A 24,278-nucleotide genomic window follows, 5' to 3' on the forward strand; every position below is an offset into this window, starting at 1 on the left:
GGGTATCATGGGTCCGGTGGTTCTTTTTGCAGGAGAGTCATGGGCTACCCGCTGCTCTCCTGGCCAGATCCCAGCGTGGCTCCCGGTTTTATCCATTCCCCCTGCGCTGCCAGCTGTGAGTCGTTCAACATGGCTGGGCAGCTGCCGTGCTCCACCCCAGATAGGGCGGCATGTCGGTGGGTAGAGACCGCCTGGAAAGCCCTGCTCCAGGTGCTGTCCAAATGCCAGAGAGGGGTCCAGTCTTTGGGGGGGTGCTGGGGAGGAAAACGAATGGGCCCCTGCCTCAGCTTTTGTTCACCCAGAGGGGCAGGGCTGGGCTCGCTGTTCTGCCCTGCCTGGGTCAGGGAGGTGGGGGTAGCAGCCCGGGGGGATGGGGGGCTTGAGATTTCTCTGGGCTGCTTCTCCCTCCCACCTGCTCCTCCCCCTTTCCTTGCCAAGCTGAGGGGCTACTTCCCCGTCTGCTTCTTTAGATGGGGAGGTCTGGGGGTTCTCCCGCTTTGCTGGCCCTGGCTCCAGCAGGGTTGGGGGGCAACCATCAGCAGGACCGCATAGCCTCCGGCATCGGGGGGGAGGGCAGCCTTAGAGAGTGGAGGAGCTGAGAGGCCCCGGGGGGAGAGTGGGGCATGTTTTGGTGACTGGACCCCTCCTTGCCTCCCACCCGTTGGACTCTGCAGGTGGGCGTGACAGCGGCACGTGACACTAACGAGCTGTTTGCCTACTGCTCACTACTGCCCGATCTGGCAGCCCCGTGGAATGGCAGGGCCCCGCCCCTCGGGCACACATACAGGAGCTGGGCATCACAGGGGCTTGGTCGCATGACAGATCTGTGCCTGTCACGAGCTTCACAAGGACAGTGGGGTTCACTCTTCCTGCCCCCAAAGCACTGGCCTCTCCCTCATGAGCTCAAGGAGAATCCCCTTTAGCTGTTAGCAGGATAGGATCTATGACACGTGGCTGCTCCACTCACGTTCCGTCTGCTCGAAAGCAGCGGTGCCCACTATGCTGTGTGAAGCAGTTCATTGGAAGGCCTGCTGGCGCGAGCTGTAACTCCTTAGCTTGGCAAAGGTCTCGGACCCTGGGGTGGAATTCACAAGAGGCATGTGTCTGGTCCTGTGTCTATTCAGCCTTTGGACGGGAACATCCCGGGGGGCGTTGCAAAAGTTACAGCCACGGGATGCTGGTGCGGCTTCTCTCCGGCTTGCAAGCCGGCAGGAGGCAGGGGAGATGCCTCTGAAGGGAGGTTGCTTGTTTCCCTGCCCCAGGTGCGTTTCGTCTCTCCAAACACCTGCCTCTGTTGGCGTCTTCCAAGCATCTAGCTGCCAGCCTGTTTGCTTGGTATCAGTGTCAATTTGTGAGTCTGCTCTGTGCCCAGCCGTAGGGTCACAGCAGCCCAATGTGAACCAGCGGCGGGTTTGGTGCAGCAGCATCCGACAGGCCAATGCCACTGTCTCAGCTGGGCTCCTCCTTGCTGACCCCGCGCTCCCAGGGGGGGCAGCAAGAGATCTGGGCGGCTCTGCTCCCTCCTCCCCTCCTGTGAGCAATGGGGATGGCTCGTCTGCTTCCGTCCGCCTCCCTGCAACACCCGGCCTGGAGCCGGGAGAGGAGACCCTGCTGCAGACCACCCCACCCCCAGGCCAGGGAAAGAGAGGGAAGAACCCCAGGGGCTGAAGGGGGAGCAGAGCTGACGCTGGGGTGGGCAGAATTGATTGGGAGACAGGATTGATTTGGGGATTGGGTGCAGACTTAAAGTGCTGGGCCGGGAGATGGGCAAATATTGGGGCGATCAACCCCCCCACCACTTATTTTGTGCCCCTTTAAGTGCTGGGTGTGGGGGGATGTCAGGGAGCCTGTGACCCTGACTGTGTCGGCAGGTTTATGTTGGCTTCGGCCACAGCATGAGTTGGAGCAGCTATGGGGCTACTCTAAGTGACACCTGTGGATGATCAGCATTGTGGAGCAGTGTTCCCCCCCACTTGTGCTCTCCCCTGCCATCATCATCATCCCGGGGGCCGGCTGAGAGCTCCCCCCACCAGGGGACTCTCGGCTGGCTAGTTGCAGCCAGAATCGGGCCCCTTTGGGATGCTCAGGCATTGCAGGGAAGTATGGCTCAGCACAGCTGCTTGGGATCTGTCGATTTGGCCCATTTCACCAGCCCCCGTGAAAGCAAAAAGGCTGCAGGGTCCTTCCCCCTCGGCCCTCCGAATACCAGTCGCAGGCAGTAGGGCTGAGGCAGGAATTAGTTTGGCCCAGTCTTTCCCTTCCCTCCCTCCGTGCATGGGGGCAGCATGTAAGTAATGTATTTGTCAGCAGGCAAACTCGCTTCTGCACAAGTAAACAGCTGTCCAGAACGCAGCCGCTTGTGTCTGGCTGGCTCAGGGCCGCTCGAAAGCAGCCAGATGGATTAGTGGCGCTGGCCTCGCTCCGTGCAGGGGATAATTCATCAGCGACCCTGATGAGGAGGGCGCCTCTGTCCTGAATCGCTCTGGAGTCAGTAGCCACCGCTGGGTCCCGGGGGGCTGCTCTTCTGGGCGCACTGCCTTGCTAATGCGCCCTCGTGCCCCCCATGCCGCCGATGGCAGGGCAGGCTGCTTAGCGAATAGATTTCTCTTCTCCTCTCCAGCTCCCCACACAATTACCGAGGCTCCCCACTGGCAGAGCCCTGGCTGAGAAGGGGTTAAAGTTCCTCCCCAGGAAACGCTCCTGCTGCCCCCCTCCCCCCGGATTGGGGTGGAAAGGGGATGAGAGGAGGCAGCTGGCTGAGAGTTCATCCGGGAGCGGTGAGTTTAGAGCAGGGGACTCCGGGCACACAGCTCCCCGGGCTGCAGACCTGGCATCGGAAACTGACCCGAACACTGCCTGATCCGGCCTGCTTCTTCGTGGGTGCCCACGGGTACCCTCCTGAGGCGGGGCAGCTTTCCCCTCCTCCCGCTGCCTGAGTTTCGGGGGCAGGGTCCTGCTATGATGCCCAGGGTTTAGCTGGGGGCTGGGTGGCGAGCCGTGGAATAGTGCCCCGCACGGGGGTATCTCATGCAGCGGGCAGGGGTTTTCCTATTAAACGGGAAGGGGGGGGGAAGTGTGTGATGTCACCAAGGGACACAGTACAGGCAGACCCCCCCCCCCATGGGGGCTCAAGTTTGCACCATCCCTGGAGATCAGTGGTTACCTCCCCCCCACTCTGTTGTGATGTGGCTGAACAAAGCAGCCTGCACTCCTGTGAGCAGACTTGCTTGTATTGCACAGAGCCGCCCCCGTGCAAAGCCCCTGCGGCGCTCAGAGCAGTACTGGCCAGGCTGTGGGCGGGAGGGCGACTCCCTGTGGCGGCTGGTATGGCCCTGATCCCTCTGCACCCCTCACGTTGAGTAGCCCCAGGCAATGAGCTCAGCGTGACCCGCTCCTTAAAAGGCAGAGAGGGACCTTGCCCAAACCAGCGCAGGGTGACACCAGCGCTGTGCACGTGGCTACCCAACCCCAGCGGCGCCGGGCCCCCGAAGAGACAGGGTTTCGCGCCATTGCCTCTGGCAGGTCCTTTAAGGGGAGCTGGGCTCAGCCCGGCCTAGGACCTCGCCATCCACCTGCAGCTGACCCTGATCTGGACTTAATTAGGATGAGCGATGCCAGCTCTTAGAAGGGGACAGAAGTGGGAAAAGGGGACCTGGCCGGAGGGTCGGCCTTGAGTATCCCGGATAGAAACAGGCCATCGCAGAGCCGCAGGGGCAATCGCTGGGAGGCGCTGGAGACAAAGATCCCTGCAGCACCATGCCCTGACAGCAGGGAGTGCTACAATGGTGGGTAGCACCACATACAGCCCCGCACCCCCCGAAACGAGCAGTGTAGCATCCCTCGCTTGTTAGCAGCCACGTGCCATCATGAACAGGGCTGAAAGAGGGAACTGGTTGCGGTGTGTGGAGCTCCTGTTTTCTGTGTACTGTGCCTTTAAAGGGAGAGGAGCCCCTGCCTGGGGGCCGGCCGCTGAGGCTGCTGCCATTTTGTGTCTCAGAGTTTGCAGAAGGTTGCGGTGAGTTACACACTGCGCTCTCTCTGGATCAGACACTTACTCCTCAGTCTGGAAGGGGCCTCCCTCGCCATGGCAATGCCTGCTCTGCTCTTTGCGGGCGGGAGAAAGGAGCCCAGTGAATTGCCTGTGTCCAGATTGCAGTTTTCATTTCCAGTCCTTAAACTCCCAAAGGGGAGAGAGCAGGGTGGCAGCTCCGCGCGGTGGTCTGAGGCAGGCTCGGCAGCGTCCAGATGCAACGCGTGCTGGGTGCAAGCCAGCCGCTCCAGCTGTGCTCTCCCAGAAGCCCCTCTGAAGCTCAGTGAGGCTGGAGAAGATCCCAGATGGTTTGCTTACCACAGGGAGGGCCTGTCCCTTGGAGAGCTGCAGCTGTAAGTTTGTAGTGCTCCTCTGATCCTGCAGGCTGCCGGAGCAAAGGCAAACGATGCTGATTTGAGCCAGCCCAGCGTGCTGTATGGAATTCTCTGCTGGGTGTGCAAAGAGCAGGCCGGTTTCCACTTTGCCCTGGAGAGTGAGCCCAGGTCCAGTGTAAATCCCACAAAACTGGAGATGATCTAGCAACAAGGGTAGCAGAATCCCAGCTAGTCCATGGTCCCAAATGACTTGGGACCGTGGAACCCTGCAACCAGCTGCATGTAATGAACATGCCTGAGGTTTCCCTGAATTATCACAAGTTCCCCCGTGATTGGTGTCTGGCCCCTGTTGGGTCCCACGGTCAAGTCTTGAAGCCTGACGTCCCTTTTAACTGGAGTTACTCAGCAAAGGGACTCGGCTGGTTCTGTTCTATATTTAATCGCTGATTTTCCATCAAAGGGCCTCAGTTAAAAAGTCAAAGCTATTTTTTTTCCCCAGCGGTCCCTACTGCAAACTCCCCTCCCCGGCTCTGCAATCCCAGCTGGGCTCGTCCCACCTCTTGCACGCTCCATAGCAATAAAGGATCTTGTCAGTGGAAGGTTTTGTGGCTGGGGTAGCAGCCCCCGGCTTGCTCTCCCAGCGCTGTATCGCTTCCGCAGGGCTAGCTCTGCGTCACTGCAGAGAAGCGACTCAGGGCCCACGGGGAAGCGCACGCTGTCTAAGGTGATGCTGTAGATTTTATTCACATAGGGTTTTTTGTCTTTTTTTAACTCTAACTGCGCTTCAATGCATTTGTGCTAATGGCACCCCCCAGACGTCATAGAACAAGGCTGTACGTGGGCTCCTGGAAATAAACCAAGGCGCTTGGTGGAGGTGTGACGGCCGCACCTGTAGGCAGACGCGTGAGCCAGCAGTGATGTGACTAGCTCCAGTAACGATCTGCGGCAGCACGGGCCGGCCACTCCAGAACACAGCCAGGGTCCTGGGGGGACTTGTCCAGCCCGGGCTGCTGCAGCTCGACGGCTCTTGGTACCCGCGCTCGTTAGATCAGTGCTAGCTCGGGGGTGTCCCGCTTGCATGGTAGATCTATGCCGACTTGCAGTTTAGGCCCTTGCACCTTAGCAATCAGTGTGGTGAAGCGGTGGGATTCGGTGGTTATGGCATGGGACTGGGAGTTGGGAGACCTGAGATCTGTTCCTGGCTCCGCCAGTGATCTGCTGGGTGACCTTGGGCAAGTCACTCCGCCCCAACACCGCGTGCCTCAGTTTCCCTTCTTCCCTACCCTTTGTCTGTCTTGGCTACTTAGCCCCTAAGCTCTTCAGAGGCAGGCACTGCTTCTCGCTGTGTCTGGACAGAGGCTGCTGGGGTGCAAATAATTATAACCTAGGCCCTGATCCTCCATCTGTCTATCTCAAGTACTGACCTAGCCAATCACCACAGTGTCTGAGCAACATACAACCTGTAGTGCCTTTATCCTCACCCCCCACCCCCCTCGGCAGGCAGGGCCGGGCTCTTATCCCATTGCAGAGATGGGGACCTGAGGCCCAGAGAGACAGAGGCTGGATCTATGCTGCACCCCAGTGCTGGCAGCATGCAGGGCACCCGTAGCTACGTGCCAGCGCACTGCCCTGAAACGCTTCATGTCAGTGTGGGGAGGCAGTGGGGAGCTGTAGCCGGGGGAGGCGCTACTCGGGCCGCATGGAGCGCATCCCCTAGGCGCTCGGGCATGGCTCTGCTCGCCTGCGTCTCACCCTCTACGCTGCTGTTTATACCCAGGCTTGGGGGGGGTGCAGCGTCTGTACTCCACACGCCACGGTAAGGGACAGACAGTGTAGACCACAGGTCCCCAGACTGTGGGGTGAGCCCCCCTAGGGGCGCAGAGGAACATTCTGAGGGGCTGTGGCAGGGCTCAGGCCAGCCCCCACGGGGGGAGAGGGGAGGGAGCACCACCTGGCCCTGCTCCCGCTCCCAGCTATGCTCCAACCCGGCCCCCCACTCATGGCCCCTGGCTGCAGCTCCATTCCCAGCCCCACTCGTGGCCCTAGACTTCTCCCCAGCTGTGGCCCCAGCCTAGGCCCGCTTACCCCCATCCACATCTCCCCCCCCCCCCCCCCCCGCTGCACCCCGGTCCCAGCTAATGGGGGGGGGCACCGGCAGGGGGGGGGGGGGACGCGACCCTGAGCAGTTTGAGTACCACTGATGTAGCCCTACCCTAGGGTCATACTGGATGCCTGGGGCTGAGGAGAGAATTAAACCCGGGTCCGCCATGTCCTGGGCTAGCGGGTCTAATCCCTGGGCCAGCCTTCCTCTCAACCAGCTTGGCACAGGGAGCCCGGCAGGGCTAGCACGTTTCCCCCCGGAGCTGGACCCAACCCCTGTGGCTGTTTTCTTGGGACTAGCATTAGTTACATAACATGCCGCCCTCGCTCCGGTGCACACGCTGCTCCAGGGACTCTCTCTAATGTACCGTGGCAGCCTGGGATTCCGACGGGCACATGACACATTTATGGCACGGGGCGCCGGGTGCAGGCTTTGCACGCACAGATCACAGCATGGAGGTGGGGGGGATGGGGGCGCCTGGCAGGTGGCTGGCAGCCCGTCCTGCCGGGCCTTAACTCAGGGCAGGGGATGGGTCCCTGGCTCTGGGCTGTCCTCTCCCAGGAGACGAATGCAGCGGGTTCAGGCTCACAGCGATTCCTTGCTGACGTCTGCGAGTCATCTGGCTTGTGGGGAGCAGTAGATTAGGTGAGGGGGGCAGGGCTGGCCATAACTAGAAAGCGGGTACTTCTACAGTCTACCCCTTTCCTCCCTGGGCAGGGCAGGCTAGTGGATGGGGCACTGGGCTGGGATTCAGGAGACCTGGGGGCTAGCCCCAGCTCTGCCACAGACCTGCTGGGTGACCCGGGGCAAGTCACTTCCCGTCTCTGTGACGGTTTCCCCTCCTGCCCTGGGTCCATCCAGCAGGCACTCTTGGGAGCGGCTCTGTCTCTTGGCATGCATTTGCACCAGGGGGCTGTGACACAGACAATAATTAGTGCTTGGACGCGGGGGCTGGAATTCCTACAGCTCGTTAGCTTTTCATCCCTCCCCTGTGGGTCTCCAGCACTGTTCTATTGATGAGGTCGCTTGGGTGAGAGGCCAGACAGGGTCTTAAACACCCAGTTCTCCCTTTTCAACCTTTGTTTTGCCCTTTAATTCTGGCCCTTCCCTGGCGCTCAGCTGCTCTGTTTACACCAAGTTCTGCTGCTGTGTCCGAGGCCACATCAATACGTGCAGCGCTGCACAGCTGGACCGATCCAACTGTGCCGGTGAAGACACTCTGTGCCGGCAGGAGAGAGCTCTCCCGTCAGCAGAAAGAAACCCACTTCTGCGAACGACAGAAGCTACGTCGGCGGGAGAAGCTCTCCCACCAACATAGCGCTGTGCACACCGGGTTCTTATGCCGGTGTAATTTATGTCGCTCGGGGGGTGGAATATTCACACCCACGAGTGACATACGTTTTGCCAACATAGGCTGTAGTGTAGACATAGTTTTTGAGTTTCATAGTTTTTAAGGCTAGGCGGGACCATCGGATCCTCTGCTCTGACTTTACGTATAAACCGAAGCCAGAAAATTACATCCTGGCGCTACTGCCTTGAGCCCAGTAACGTGTGTTTGGCTAACGCAGATCTTCCAGAAAGGCACCCGGTCTTGATTTGAAGATTTCAAGAGCTGGCGAATCCACCACTTCCCTTGGCAGTTCGTTCCAGTGCTTAATCATCCTCGCAGTTAAACATTCGCACATCACTTTGGCTGGCTCTTGTCCGCCTTTCTCTGCTGTAGGAAAGAGCCCTTTAGTACCTGATGTTTTCTCCCCATGAAGGTACTTAGACACCATAATCAAGCCACCTCTCAGGGTTTTTGATAAACTAAACAGATTAACCCTTTCTGTCTCTCGCTGTCAGGTATTTTCTCCAGCTCTTGGATAATTTTTCTGGCTCTTTTCTGCACCTGCTCCAGTTTTCAACGACCTTTAAAACATGCAGCCCACCCGCATTGGACACAGAATTCCAGGCTCGGTCTCACCAATGTTGTAGACGGAGGTGAAATCACCTCGTTTCTCTGACTCACTGCGCCCAGACGCACGAAACTGCCGGTCACTGATTCCATAGATTAACTCGAATTCTTTCTGTAACTTCATGGACACGTTCCGATTCCTCCTTGGCCCTTTTAAACTCTCTGTTTCGGGTTTAAATCACGTTGTCAGTGCGCCACTGAAGTGATAGACGGCGCAGCAGGGGTTAAACAACCCTTGGGTTCATTTCTGTGCTCTGATGTTTAATAATCTTTCCATCTCTATTTGGAGTAAACAGAGACAGTTGAGCGGGCGGTACATAGAACTGTAGGCATGGAAACCCCCACTGCAGTCACAGGGCACTGCTCGTGAGCCCCAGAGCATCGTTTGGTTGAATGACTCTGGTTTCGCTTTACCATCTGCCTGTCAAGGGTATTTATCTGCCCGCTGGTTCCCGTAGGGGCCGAGCACTGGGCGATCTTGAGCGTGTTCCCTGTCGCACAATCCCGGGCAGTAGGGAAGGGCTGTTCGCCCCGTTTGCAGATGGGGATCCGAGGCCCAGAGAGGCTGAGGGACGGATTTACAAAGGTATTCAGGAGTCTAGCAAATGCAGATAGGTGCCTCGTGGGGTTTGCGGAAGTGTCTAAGTAGGTTAGGTGCCTAAGTCCCATTGGAAGTCAGTGGCAGGTAGGCACCTAACCCACGTCAGTGCTTTTTGTGAAATCCCACTAGGAGCCTAAATACCTCTGAAAATCTGAGTTGCCAAGGTCCTGCAGGGAGCTGGACCTAGCTTGCCAGAGTCCAAGTTACCAGCTGGGACCCCCTGCCCCCCCATGACAAGCTAGTCCCGGGGTGGGAGCTAGGATCTCCGAGAGTCTGCCAATGGGTGGTTTGCTTTCCTGCCGACAGGCAGGCCACCTCTTCTTGAATCAGCCCCGTGTTTTCTTGAAGCAACTGGACAAATGTACAGACTTGAGAGAGTTCATCATTTATTACAGGGCCACCCCGCACCCTTCACACACGTCACCGGCACAAATCCAGCTTGCTCCGGCTTCCCACAGCCAAACATCCCCCAGCGCGATAAAGACGGTGCGGCCCCACTCTGCCGTCCCCTTTGCAAAGGGGCACTGAAAGGATCCAGCCAATTATTAACCCCCCACCAGGCTTAACACAACAAGCTGGTGCTGCCGGTTGCATCTTCTGTTACCCTCAGGGCTGTGGTGCCCACCAGCGCAAGCTCCTGGAACATCTCAAGGGTGCTGAGGAACTGCCATGCTGGGTGACTTCCTAACCGATCCCCGAGGAGGATGCAAAAGAGGAAGGGGAGAAGAGGCTGATGCAGTCACATCTGCACCTCTGCCGTAGGCCACGTGCTTGGGCTAGGATAGGCAGGCGTCAACTGTAAAATCTTGGGCCATGAGCCTTTGAGAGCATCAGCCTCATAGGGCTCTAAGAGGAAGGATGGCCCAGTGGTTAGAGCACTAGCCTCGCTCTCGGGAGATCTGGGTTCAGTTCTTCACTCTGGATTATCTTAGGCAAGTCACTCGGCTCTCTCTGCCTCAGTTTCCCTTCTGTAACATGGGGATAATCCGTACCCTTTGGGGATGTTGGGAGGTTAAACGATGACCGAAGATTGTGATGCATTCAGGCCCTATGGCAAGCAATGGGCGTCAGGTAAGAATTGCAGTGCTTGCAGGGAGCAGTAAGGACCTGTGACAGATTTCATCCTTTTCCCCATCACTGGCGTATCATCCCCAGCTGCTGGAATTGGTGGCACAAGACTCTCAGCTTTCATTTGAAAGAAAACCATTTTCTAGCCCACGTGGTTGCAGAGAAAGCCTTGAGAACGTGATTCCGGTGCGGCTCCAACACCGGAATGCGAAGAGAAAGATCCCCTACGTTTATTGTGGTTTTAAATCTCCATCTCATGATTTTCTGGGGCCTGACTCGAGTTTTTTTTTACTTCTTTGGGGCTGGCAACACCCCAAAGCCCACCACCCATGTATCCAGAAGCATCTGAGGAAAAGGTGGTCTCAACAGACACGTACTTTGCCTGTATGGGCTAAAGGAAATGAGACTAACCGGTGTCCCTGGAGAGAGCACAGTGTGGGAGACTCATGCTAACAGCGGCCATTTTGAATGGATTCATGGGACATGCCCATGCAGACAGGCTGCGGGGCCGGAGACAGCATTGGGTTTCCATAGCCAGGTACAGCACAAGAGTTACCTGCTGGGTTCATGGCACTTGAGCTGTGGGCGAGGGGCTCTGGTTCATTGGGGTTCCCACCCCCCCCTGAGTTCAGGCCCTGAGACGGCTGCTCTGATAGGCTGAGTGCTGGTGCTTTCCCGCAGCCCAGAGAAACTGTCTCCAAGTGGCTCTGCCGGAGTCCCATGCCCAGAGACCTAGCTCAGGATTCGACACGAATCCCTGGGTGCTGTAGCTGGTTTCCTTCCATCTCTTGTGGGGATTTGCCCCAGTGTAGAGATTGGCTGTGGGGACGCCAGCAGTGACCGCTTGCTGCATTACACAGTCCAGGAGCTCTCACCCGTTAAGCCACCCAAGGGGGCTGCGAGGGTGAATTCAGATTTGGGCGCAGTTCGAGACCCACGGAAGGAAGGCACTACAGAAATGCAAAGCCCACTCCTAGCTAGGTCTCCGCAGTTGTCCCTGTTGTGCCTGGGGGCTTCACAGAGGGGGCAGCAAAATCCAGCCCCTCTCCCCCGCCGCTGAGCTACAGAAGAACCCCCATTCGAGTTAGCAGAATAGGGCCTATGGCCCAGAGCAGATAGACTCATCAGCTATACACACTATCAGGTCAGAGGCCAGGAAGGAGGAAGAATGCTCTGTAGATATTTCTGCAGGATGGAAATTGTAAGAGTTAATTAACTAAACAGAAGGCTAGGAATAAAAACCAGGCAGACAAGCAGCAGCCCCCCAGCCATTACAGGAGAGTCCTTTGTTGGCATAGAGCTTGACAAAGCCCTGGCTGGGATGATTTAGTTGGGGATTGGTCCGGCTTTGAGCAGGGGGTTGGACTAGATACCTCCTGAGGTCCCTTCCAACCCTGAGATTCCGTGATTCATTGCAGCAGGTCCTATGCCATGACCTCTTTGGGCAGATCATTGCTGGCACACCCTGGTACAGCCTTTTCCAGAAGCCTGGCACAAAGCAACCCCCGCCTTAAGGGAACACAAAGGGCACCTTTGTGTGTCTGCTCACGAGCCCGGCTCAGGATCTGGCCCCAAGACTCCATGGGCCAGTTACTTCTCAGCCTCTAGGTTGAGGGTGACAATGTGGGGCCCAACTGTGGGGTTTGTTTTCATGGCATGGCCACTAGGAATGAGACTGAGACCCCCCCCAATTCATTCCACAAACAGCCCAAGCAGATGGCAGTGATTGTCAGCCACTGGGGCCTGCAAGGCGAAAGGCTCCGACCCACGGAGGCACCCAGTCCACGTGAGGTAGGCTCCCACGTCGACACACAGCACAACCTCTGATATAGCCATATAGGTAGTGCACCCAACGAATCGTTCACTGGCGACATCTCAGGACTCCCTCCCTCCTTGCCCTGGGATCGCGTCAGCCCTGGCGAATCGGAGCCCATTATAATAACGACGCCACTTAACGTGAGTCATTTCTCCTGGCAAACTCGGCGAGGAAGCTGGCTCCCCGGAGGGCTGCGTTGCGCTGCTGAAAATAAGCACCCGCAGGCACCCGGATGAAATGCGTCACCAGGCCCAGCTCTAAGCCGGGGGGGGCGGCCGGGAAAGCGCTCCGAGATGGGGCGCTCCCACGTCAGTGTGAACTCTAGCCGTCTGGCAGCGTGGGTGCAGAAAGTCGTCTAAACTGCGGAAGGGAATGGGGAGAGGAGGGGCACGCAGATCTCAGATACACCCCCCTCTGCAACATCCACTCAAGTTCCTAGCCCAGCGCGTCCCGTCCTTCGTTTAGGGCCATTAAAATAGCAAAGCCGAGCCGCTTAGGTGCAAAGCCTGAATTCACGGCCCACGCACGGTGTGTGGAGAGTGCAGCAAAGCAGGTCTACGCACTAGATGGGGCAAGCAAGACATATCTCCTGGCAGCCGTGTGGATTTGTCCTTCCCAGATCAATGCGGCTGCTTGAGGGGGAAGGTCCGGCTCAGCACAAGGCGGAAGAGAGGGCAGACACTGCATGCGCCCGTAGCACAGGTATTAATAGCAGCCGAGACGGGAGGCGTTGCTTAGGTGAGTAGAGCCAGGCCAGAATGCTAGGGCGTGTCCCCTACACAGCTCTGGGGATGCCCAAGCAATGCCGGCTGTGTCAGTGGCGCTATTTGCACGAGAACCTGTGACAAAGGGCTCTTGGGGGGCCTAGACGTAACTCTCAGAGGTGCTGGGAGAGACAACGCAGAGCCCAGCCTAGGGTCTGGGCCCAGGGATGGTAAGGTCGACGGATGGGTGATCGGTATGCTGTGCTCCTGCGTTGCTTTAAGTGGGCTGGTTTGGGTCACTGGATTCACCGCTGGTCACAGCCCCCGAAGGGAAGAATCGACACGTCCCAAGGCCAGCTGGACCTGCTGGGGAAGCGTGGTCGATCCATGGGGGGCAGTAGCACAGGATTGGGTCTAAGGGTGGAGAATTGCAGGGGGAAGTAAAGGCACAAGGCCGGAGACCCGGGGTTGGGGGGGTAGAGGTGCTGCTAGCCCTGTAACCGGGACAATGTGCATTCGGGCCCTGTTACCCAGGGTGCCCGGAGCAATGGATAATTATACCTACCCCACTGCTCCTTCCCTCTCCCCTATGCAACCCCCTTCCTGCCCCAAAGAGCTCAGGAAAGATACAACCCAGTGTAGAAGTGAAGGGGGTTTGGTCCAGTTTTGCCAACCTCAGGTGGTTGAAAATGGTGAGTCAGGCCCCTGAAATCATGGGATTGGCGTAAACAATCATGGGATTTTCGTTTTAAAGTAATAAATGTTTGAGTCTCTGGTGTTAGAGCCATTAGGAGTCACATGGTCCAGCTCTTGTGTCAGCTGGAGAGAAGGTTAGAAACTCTTTTTAAAACGAGAGCTGAGATTCTCGATCACCTGAGTCCAGGAGCTGGGGCTTTAAGAAAACGTCCACTAGCACGAGACTCGGGATAAAATCACCGCAGTTGGCAGCACTTGTTCCTCTATCTTTTTATGGGTTACTTAGAAGAGGGGCATGGTCTTGGTGTATTTACATTATTTATGACTCCAGTATTGACCCTTCGCCTCTGATCAGCCTGTGCTAATCTCTCCACCTCTCTCCCGACCCTCGCTACTGGTTGGCAATGTTGAAACTGGCCCCGTCAGCATTCCTGCCTGTATTTGTAGGGTCTGATAGGCAGTGTGCATTAGGGCATGAATTCGGCAAAGCCCTGAAGGACACGTTTCAGAACATGCCTAGATCCCATTGACTTTGATTGCACTTAAGCGTGTGCTTAAAGTTAAGCATGTTTAAGTACTTTGCTGATCAGGGCCTTGATATAAACACACGGCACAGGGGTTCGACCCAGGTATCTGGTGAACGAGGGCTCAACGCTGCCTCGGTTTCCCCCGCCTGTTTCACATGTGCTGTAAATTGGTTGCTTAGGAAGCCAAGTGAGTGATGGCTGAGGCTTGGGGTGTTTCCCACACTCCCCTTTTTGCATCTGCGTAGGCTCATGTGCCCAGCCGAGATTTCTGCCTCCCATTTGGCCCTGCTCCCTGAAGTGCCGATGTAGCAGGGCAGAGCAGTGGTGTGTCTCCTTGGCTAGCTGCTGCCTGCTCGCGGACTCAGCCCTTACTGATGGCAGGGGGAGAGCTTTCTGCTCAGTGATGCTGCAATTTTTGGTTTCCCGCCTCTCCCTCCCAACCCAGGCAGGCTGCGGGGCCCGCTGAGGTGAGTCAGGGGGTGGAGGTGGCGCTCTGTCCCCACGCCCCGTCGCCTGGGGCTGAAGCCCGGTCCTTGGCAGACCCCCTGAAACCTCCTCGCGGCCCCCCAGGAAGCCACAGAGCCCCGGTCGAGAACCAGTGCCTTAGTTAACCAATCATTAGCTTGAACCTAGCCAGCACGGGTCACAATCGTAATGAAGACGCACTGGTGGGCATCTCAAGTACGTAGCTGGGTTTGTACCGGGACGGCTAGGCCATGCTCAGGCTCATGTCACCGCATCCCTACTACTCAGGTTACAGCTCCCGCAGGGATGTGCCCACCTGGGCTGGAGTCACTGCTTAAACCGTGGTGTAGATGCGGCCAGAGTGGAAGTGCCCAGTGGGGGCAGAGGGGTGATTTGGGGGGTGAGGGGCAATAAAATGACTGGCGTTTGGCAGAAGTCCCAGCCCTACGCTTGCCTAGTTATAACACGCCTCAGAGCAAGGTCTGGGGTATCCGAGCACCTTCCAGTCGTACGCTGAGCCACCTGACCAGCATCTGTCATGTGGCTGTGCCGCTAAACCTCGCACGAGGCACGTCCTCGCCCCAAGCCTCAGTTTCCCCTGCCACCCTTGGTCGGTCTCGTCTGTTCACACTGTATGCTCTTAGGGGCGGGGACTGCCTCTGACCATGTCTGTGGACAGTGCCTGGCATGACGGGGCCCTGATCTCGGGTTTGAAGGAGGGTTTCAGATTCCCCGCCCCGAGCTTTCCCTGCATGGCGTACTATAGTTCAGGCCCGTGGGCTGCCCACACCTCGCCGATCACCTTGACTTCTCCCCTCAGATGGTGACCACAAGAACCCACCAGCTAACCGCCCATGCGGGTGTGACCCGGTGGAACCTGGCTAAACTTGACCATCTTGCTGTGGGTTGGTTCCCCCGCCTCTGGCTCTGTTTCTGAGCCCGGTGGCCTTATGGGGTTGCTGCCACCGGGGGGGTTGAGACAACCAGATCCTGCTTCTTTTCAGGACCTGGACCCGAAAGGGTCGAGTGTGTGTGTGTGTTTGTGGTGGGGAGAGGATTTCCAAAATAATAATAATAATTAATGGAGATATCCCATCTCCTAGAACTGGAAGGGACCTTGAAAGGTCATCGAGTCCAGCCCCCTGCCTTCACTAGCAGAACCAAGTACTGATTTTGCCCCAGATCCCTAAGTGACCCCTCAAGGATTGAACTCACAATCCTGGGTTTAGCAGGCCAATGCTCAAACCACTGAGCTATCCCTCCCCCAAAAATAAAACTCCTGGGATAAGAGAGAACGAAATGCAGTGGCCATCCCCTGGGAGACCCTGCAGCTCAGCCCAGCCCAGCTGGGATTAGCTCCCAGAGCAGACCCAGGGAAGCAATTCATCTAAGGGGATTTGGGTAATCCCCAGCTAATCCCCTCCCCTGCCCCATCTACCTGTGCCTGACCCTTCTCTCTGGGTCAGCTCCTTTCGCTTCAGCTCCCCTCCCACCCCGGGGTCGTTTTTCTCTCCTCCTTTCCCCTCTCCCTTCCTCCCCTCGCTGTAGCTTTCCCTCCCCTCCCTCGGCCTTGTCTATTTTTACCCTCCAACGGGGTCTAAGGCTCCTCCTCAAACCCAGAGCCAGGCCGTGCCCGCCTGCTTGTCACACCCGCCTCACTTTTACACTCTCTCTGCGCGGCTCATTCCCTCTCCCGCCCCACGCCCGGCTCCCTTCTGCCGCAGCAGCGAGGGGACCTATCTCGGAGCCAGCGAGGAGGTGTGTCTACTGACATCACCCTCCAAACGCGGTGCAGGAGCGTAAAGGGGGGCTGAGGCTGGGGGAGCGGGAGCACTGCACGAAGGACCTTGCCTGGGAATCTCTCCCCCCGGAAAGGGGCGGCTGGGGGCGCGGGCGGAGACTTGGCAGCTTCCCGGGCACATCTTTCCCTGCTCTCCCCGGCTGGCAGGGAGCCCCGGGCGGCGGCAGACGGAGCCGGGACACGCCTGGCACCGAGTGGTAAGAGGCAGGCACTTTTGCAGGAGTTGCGGCCCCGCGGCGGAGTTGTGGCAGCCGGACGCAGGCTGCGCCGGTGGAGGGATGCCCGTGGCACGGCTAGGCGAGGGTAGGAAGCCTGTGTGTGTGTGTGTGTGTGTGTGTGTGTGTGTGTGTGTGTGTGTGTGTGTGTGTGTTCGGGGGGCGGGGAGCCGCCGTCTCTCCATGTGGCTCGCTAGTTTCTGCTCTTAAGAGCTGTGCACACTGGCGGTGGTGGGCAGCAGAGGAGAGGGGAGACGAACGACTGACTGGCTTTGCTCCGAAATGCCTGGGCTGGAGCCGGATGCTGCGTGGACTCGCTTCGCTTTGACTTGACGTGGGTTGAGTGGTCCCCGGGCAGTTGGGATTTTTGAAATGTCCCCCCCTCCCTCTTCCCCCCCCCCCCCCCATCTCTGCGTGTTTAACCCGATCCTGGCACGGCGCTTCGGCAGCCCTCTGGAGGAGTGTTGTGCACAGGGACAGGCGGATTAATGAGTGGCCTATGGAGAGAGGGCACTGTGCCCAGTCTCTTCTCCTTTGCAGCCGCTTGTCCCCGCTTTTCTTGCCTGCGGTGCCCCATCCCTGCGGACGTGGGACCTGGCTGAGCCTCTGGCGGCCCCGGCGTGGCGTTTTGGGTGGGAAGCTGGGCTCTGTTGGTGCCTCGAGAGGATGATGATTTAAGCATTAATACGCTGTGTCTCTCTCTCTCTCCCGCAGGGATGGACCGGGCAGGCGGTCGCTGAGACGGCGGGATCCCAAGCAGTGTTGGCCGGGAAGACGGAGGGCGTCTGGGCTGGCAGGCGTATCGGGAAACGTTTGATTGCACCCGAGCTGGGGGAGAGACGGGCGACCGCAATCTGCTCCCCGCGCGCAGAGCTGGCAGCGGGTGGCACTGGGATTATTATGGATGGCTGGACTGATGGCTGCATGCTCTTGACCCCTCGGGGCTGCCTCTGATCCCCGCGCTCCTGGAGTGGGAGGCTGGCAGCCGGAGCCGCGACTCTGGGGGTGCCCGGGGGGAGAGTTAGACATTCTAGGCACAGCTCTACCCACCTCCTCTCTTCGCCCCCCACAACCCACCTCTGATCCCAGCCCACCGCCCTCTCTCAGCCCCTCCCAATGCCCGCTGGGCCTGGTGGAGAGCACGTGGCGTGCGAGTGACCCCTTGCTGCCAGCTTCCCGCCATGGCCTCGTCGGACGGGCTGCAGTACCGCGCGCTCTACGAGTATAAGAAGGGCCGGGAGGAGGACCTGGCGCTGTGCCCCGGGGACCTGGTCACCGTCAGCAAGGCGGGACTGCTGGGCGCTGCCGACTACAAGGAGGGGGACGAGAGAAGCCCCAAGGGCTGGCTGAACGGCTTCAACGAGCGCACCAAGGAGCGGGGCGACTTCCCGGGCACCTACGTGGAGTACCTGGGCCCTGTGAGGATTGTGCCCGCCGGTCTCAAGGCTCGACCCAGGCCTGTGCCCCCCACCCCCACCAGCCAGCTGTGGGGTGAGTACCAGCTGGGGATGGGGGGGGGCGTGTGTGTGATGAGTGTGCTCCCCTCTCCCCGGATAACGGCCTCTCAAAACTCCTTAGAGCAGGGGGCGGCTGTTGTGGGGAGCCACCCATGAGGCCCCGGGCTAAGGTGAGCCAGCCTGCCCTGAGAGCCCATCTCCCAGGGAACGCGAGGACCCCCTGCCCACACACCCCTTCCTCTTTGGGGGCAGGGCTACCTTCAGCCAGCTCCCATGGTCTCCACGTGGGGGGAGGTCAGACAGCTGGGCCCCAAGCCCCATGGGCTCTGTGGGGCAAAATGGGCCCCTGCCCCCAGAAAGTGGTTGCTAGGCAAGCCGTCAAGCACGCCTCCGGAGGGGGGAGAGGGGAGTGGGGTGGGGTACGTCCCTCCAAGATGCCTCCTCCAAGCCCGGCTTTGCATGTAGAAAGCGGGGGCTGGCTGGACATGTGGCTCTGGGTGGTTGAGCCCAGCTGGGCACGTGGCTCCTAACCGGCCGGCAGAGGCTCAGGGGCGAGTCGGAGCGACGGGAGCCGGCTGGGAGCACGCTGTGCCGGGGGGTGGCGGGGGCATTCGCCTGGAGTCCCGCCTGGGGTCCCACAGTCAAGGTCTGTTAGAGGCCTCGATCCTGATCGCGCGCTGACTCTCTATGGGGTAGGGCTCTGCTGGCCTCAGTGGTGTCGCTCCTGACTTACACCGGCCTGCATGAGATCCGGTTCGGGCAGGGTTGGCTCATGGAGCAAGCTGGCATTGGGCCACTGGCTGGTGTCACGGGTGACTTTGACTAACCACCAAAGCTGGGGCAGGATGGCGCTGCCAGCTCCGCTGTGGACACCCGGTTGTGTGGTATTTGCCAAGTAGTCCTGCCTCCCGATCCTCGGCAGAAGAGACTGGGGCCTCCTTGACACCGGGGGAATTAAGTCATCCAGGGCCCTCTGGATTCTTGGGCTGCAGTTTTCCTCTGGGAAGTGGGGTTACCTCTGCGGAGACACACGCCAGCCCCGGAGGTCAGATCAGCTCAAAGTTTGGGGGGCTCGGATCTGGGACGGGGGACGCGGTCGGTTTTGTTCCGAGCGTGTTGCAACGTATGCACCGAGCCCGTCGCTCCTCTGAGCCAGGCTGGCCAGCGAATCGAAGGCTGAATGAATGGGATCATTTAGCATGCGTTCTACAGCTCGGTGGAGCGTGTCCGGATTTGTACCGGTGACAAACAGAAACTGGCAGCACGGCGAGCGATCCCAGGAGCCAGGGGCTAAGCGCCCCTCCACTTCTGCAGGCGATCGGGCGCAAGAGCTGGTAGGGAGGCAGGGGAGAAAAGGTCCCATAGCAAGCTACCCTGGGGAGCCAATAGACAGACCAAATGCCCAGCTCTCAGCTGGTGCAGTGGGTCGGACAGGGCATGCAGTGTAATGCTCTCAGCTTGGTAAAGCTCTTTGAGACCTATAGCTGGAAAGTGCTGGGTGAGAGCGAGTTATTGCAGCTGGGGGGGGAGCACAGAAAGGAACATCAGGAGCTGTACGGTCTTAACCGATATGCCCCTATGAGAGGTGTGGCTATAGAGGTGTAGGATTTCCTTTCAGGGACCCACCGATGGCAGAGGGAAGACAGTGTGTTTCTCCCTAGCTTAGCGTTTTCACTGTCACTTGTTCTTTCCTTTCCCCCTCTTTTCAGCCTGCCAAAGTGACTGCCAAACTCGTTTCTGGTGTAATTAGTTGTGTAACTTATCTGTCCTGCCTTCATTTCCTGTGTCTTGCAACTTTAAATCTGAATCAGCTCCATGCAGATTGTTACAGAGGTGCGGGTACACACTGTGCTCTCACCGGAAGGCTTTATATTTGTTCTTTCTTGATCGGTTGCTAATCAGTTGCTAATCAAAACTCATTCTGACTTGGAAATACATGGCTGCTCTTGGTGTATGGAGAACCCATAAATCCTGAACGTAAGGTCAAAGGAAGCTGTAGCAAGACTCTTGTCTCTTTTCACGGAGTCCCGTAAAAACAGGAGGACGTTTCTAGCTAGGGCGCTTGCTGAGTCGCAAATGTGTAAATATTTGTAGAGACTGCAAACTGATTCTTCAGCAGTGAAGTCCGATGCCTCTGTTCGTTGCACGACATGGGTGGATTCTCAGGTGGAGTGTTCTTGGGTCAGGTTTCTGCATTAGCAGTGGCCTTCTCTGCGTTGTATTTGAATGAGGATGCCCAGAGTATATGGCCTGATTCTGCTCACGCTTGGGCCCGGGTAAGTCAGGAGTCACTCTGGAGAAGTCAATGCAGTTCCGTAGCCTGAGAGGAGAACTCAGTCGGTTGGGGAAGAAAATTAGATGTGTTATTGTTACTGCAGCTTGATCATTGCTATGTGTGTGATTGTGTTCGAGACCCCATTTGGCTGCCCAGCGGAGAGGGGAAGGGATGGAGAGGAAGTCTGTGTAAACGTAGCACCAGTGTTGCGGGCAGATCAGGGTGTCAGACCGGCTGGGATTTTTTTCCCCAAAAGCCAAGCAGTTTTATAAATCTGTTTAGGTTGCAGGGTCTCACTGCTGCAATGGTTCAAGGCATGAAATCTCTGGCTAAAATCGCATCGCTCTGACTTTCAGATTATGCAACTGTTTTTGTTGGAGGGAGGAGGGGTTAAGGCAGTGGCTTTCAACCTTTCCAGACGACTGTACCCCTGTCAGGAGTCTGATTTGTCTTGCGTACCCCCAAGTTTCACCTCACTTACGACTTGCTTACAAAATCAGACCTAAAAATACAAACACGTCACAGCAACGCTGTTTCTGAACAATTGCTGACTTCCTCACTTTTACTATATAATTATAAAATAAATCAGTTGGAATATAAATATTGTACTTACATTTCAGTGTATCGTATATAGAGCAGTATAAACAAGTCAGTGTCTGTATGAAATTTTAGTTTGTACTGACCTCGCTAGTGCTTTTCATGTGGCCTGTTGTAAAACTAGGCAAATCTCTAGATGAGTTGTTGTACCCCCCTGGAAGACCTATGCGGACCCCAGGGATGTGCAAACCACTGGGTTAAGGCACCAAGCTGGGACTCAGGACACCTGGGTTCAATTCCCTGCTCTGCCACAGACTCCCTTTGTGACCTTGGCCATGTCACTGAGCCTCTCTGTGCCTCAGTTTCCCATCTGCAAAATGGGGAATAACAATCCCCCCTTGGTCTGCCTTGTCTATGACTATAAGTGTAACGCCAGCCGACCCCGGTCATCGGTGGGCGGGATCGAACCTGGGACCTCTGAAGCTTAGCGTATGAGTCTCTACTGCATGAGCTAAAAGGCACCTAGATTATCTAAAGGGGGACGTCTTCAAACTTAAGTGTCTAAACTGAGGCACTTAACTCGGGGGGCCACTTACCTCCACACCTGACTGAAGAGGCCCTGCCTGTCAGAGGGGCCCAGCACACGCAGCCCCCACTGACTTAATCTTTAAAAAACGCCAAGTATAGCTCGGATGTGGGTGAGCCAAAACCTCTGCTTGATCGCAACCCGTCGGCAGTTACATAATGCACCCAAGCAAAAAGGACCAGCCTGGTTCATTCTCCTCTCTGCCAGGACGTGAGAAAGGAGAAATCTCTCTCCGGGCATAAGGTCGGTCCGCTTCCTGGCTAGGATCTGTGCTGGGGTTTATTCCGATCGACACAGCGTGACCTACCCAAGGCTGAACTCTCCCAAGGACCGGCTTAGTATCTCCAATCCTCTGGCGTCTGTCTGCCTGGCTGGTGTCTCATGCGGGGATTTCGAACTAGGTTAACAAAAGGGCTTGTGTAGTTCTGAAGCGTGCTGGAGCATTAAGCAGTTTTGCTGATTGGAATGTCGGTTTCCTTCCTTCCTTGCCACCTCCCTGAGCTCGATGAGCGAGCCCCGTGTTCAGAGGGCCGGGCACAGCATTGCAAAGTCGCGGGGGTGGCTGGGAGCAAGGGGTGGTAGCAATGCCCCATATGGCGCTGCAGGATCATGCCACGCCTGAGATGCCCACAGAGAACATGATTGGTTTAAAGGAGGATTAGCCTCCGGGGAGTGACATGAAGGGGCGTCCTCATTGGCCTTTTCTATTCCTGACTATTAATGCTGCAAACTCCACCTGGGACTGGCAAACCCACCTGGCTCGCCGCAGCCGCAGTGAAACTTCTGTGATAGGAATTGAGCCGGCCGTTCTGTTGGCGATGCACCGGGCGCAGCACGGAATCCAGCTCGCTCTCCCGGAGCAAACTGGGCTGTGCAGGTGTGAAGGGCCAAATTCAGCCATGCCCTGCCTCCTCGCAGCCATTTACCCCGTGCAAAGCCAGTAAAGCCACTACCGAACCAGCGTGGCAGCGTTTTGCACCTACTTTGCAGCCACGTAAGCAGCTACACCCGGGGCCGGGCAGTGGCGGATCGAGCCCAGTTTGCACGCTGACACAGGGAGCCGTGTTTGTAGAGCTGGCCGCTCACTCTTTATTTTTTAAAGCGATCGCCGTTAACTAGGGTGACCAGACAGCAAGTGTGAAAAATCGGGACGGAGCTGGGGGGGGTAATAGGAGCCTATATAAGAAAAAGACCCTAAAATTGGGACTGTCCCTATAAAATCGGGATATCTGGTCACCCTACCGTTAACCCAAAGACTCAGCCGGACCCGGAAGTGGCTGCAGAGGGAATTGCCCTAAATTAACATTTGACAGGTCGCCATCATTCAGGACTACATTCCAGCCTGTTTCTGTGGGATTTCTACCCACTCCCCCCAAGAATACAGTTCTCCTAACCTCCAAAGGCAACTCCTGTAGGGTTCCCAAATACACATCTGGGTTGAGTTTCTATGGAAAATAGCTGGCGACGGTTACAAATACCGAGACTTCTTAAAAGATGACAGACAGCACGCTGGGTTGACAGGCCTGTCAGAGGATGAAAGTCCTCTCTCTCCATACATCACCGCAGCACCTGAGCATCTCGTGATCCTTACCATAGTCATCCTTGCAACACCCCTGTGAAGTGGGGAAGGGCTATGGCCCGTCTCCCTTCCTCAGATGCCTGATCTGAGGCATGCAGAGTGTCCTTCTGACGTTGCATCATCATAACGCGTGCATTGGGACATTGCATCAAGAGGCAGCCGATATGACATTGCAGCTCTCCGTCCTCGCCAAGTGGGCAGCGTCAGGACCTGCACCAGGATTTTCTGTGGCCAGCTCCATCCTGGTGTGGTATCTGCTCCCCTCCATCCTGGCTGTTCAGAGGGAAGGGTGTCTAGTGACTCTCCTGTTTCATCTCCCCTACCATGCCTGGCATTTTTACCCTGCTGCCATGCCAGTCGTCCTTGGCAGAGATCTAGGTAAAGCAAGCAGCGCGCCGAGCTAGCCTGCGTGCTCCAAGCACTGCGCATGACTCTAGATCCATAGGAGGGTGTTGCTGCCTTGTTCGATGTCACTCCATGTTGTACAGTGGGCTGCCTTTCATATGGAAAGGGCGGTACGGAATCACAAGGTGTGTCCTGGGTCAGCAAGTGCTGGGCCAGCGCAGAGCTGTTACTGACAGAACAAGGAGCAATGGTCTCAAGTTGCAGTGGGGGAGGTCTAGGTTGGATATTAGGAAACACTATTTCACTAGGAGGGTGGTGAAGCACTGGAATGGGTTCCCTAGGGAGGTGGTGGAATCTCCGTCCTTAGAGGTTTTTAAGGCCCTGCTTGACAAAGCTTTGACTGGGATGATTTAGTTGGGGATTGGTCCTGCTTTGAGCAGGGGGTTGAACTAGATGACCTCCTGAGGTCCCTTCCAACCCTGATACACGATGATTCTAAAGCTGTCTGTGCCATGCCTGCCTTCATTCTGCCCTGCTCTGCTCCACGGTCTGTCATCTGAAGGACGGGTTTATTCAGTGAACATGAGCAGATCATGGTTCTCTGAAATGCCTTGTTGAACTTCAGTCAACAATCCTCGGCTTGAGGATCACAGGTGAAGAGCACCTTGTGCCTCTGCCATCTTTGAGCTGGGCTGGGCGGTTTTCATCTTCTGGGGAAGGATCAATCCAAAGGGGCAGGGACAGGGCTGCCCGGGGAGGGACGGGGGGGCAAGTGGGGCAATTTGCCCCAGGCCCCAGGTCCCCGGCCCCGGAGGGGCCCCCACGAGACTATAGTATTCTATAGTATTGCAACTTTTTTTTATGGAAGGGGCCCCCGAAATTGCTTTGCCCCAGGCCCCCTGAATCCTCTGGGTGGCCCTGGGCAGGGATGCCGCTCACCACAAATATTCACAGTGAGAATGTTTGTGGCGTTTGACCATCGCCAATTCTCCCTAGTGACTTGATCCACGTTTGAACCCAGGCCCCTAGACATGAAAGGCTCATCGTTAAGGCTACGTTTTAGTCACGGGTATTTTTAGTAAAAGTCATGGACAGGTCACGGGGCCGTGAATTTTTCTTTAAAGCCCGTGACCTGTCCATGACTTTTACTATATACTCCTGTGTGACTGGGATCCCAGGGGGC

At 57.2% G+C, this 24,278-nt stretch overlaps 1 protein-coding gene across 1 annotated transcript in view; it reads left to right on the forward strand.

Moving 5' to 3' along the window:
- Positions 1 to 16,276: 16,276 nt before the first annotated feature.
- LOC117881251 (phosphatidylinositol 3-kinase regulatory subunit gamma) overlaps positions 16,277 to 24,278 on the forward strand; it is a 307,599-nt gene continuing 299,597 nt past the window's right edge. Inside the window, exons 1-2 of the mRNA XM_034778244.1 lie at positions 16,277 to 16,298; positions 17,031 to 17,807. Coding sequence (XP_034634135.1) covers positions 17,498 to 17,807 — 310 coding nt within the window. The 5' untranslated portion in view covers positions 16,277 to 16,298; positions 17,031 to 17,497. The remainder of the gene's footprint in view (positions 16,299 to 17,030; positions 17,808 to 24,278) is intronic.

Source organism: Trachemys scripta, chromosome 8 (genome assembly GCF_013100865.1).
Source record: "Trachemys scripta elegans isolate TJP31775 chromosome 8, CAS_Tse_1.0, whole genome shotgun sequence".
NCBI lineage: Eukaryota > Metazoa > Chordata > Testudines > Emydidae > Trachemys > Trachemys scripta.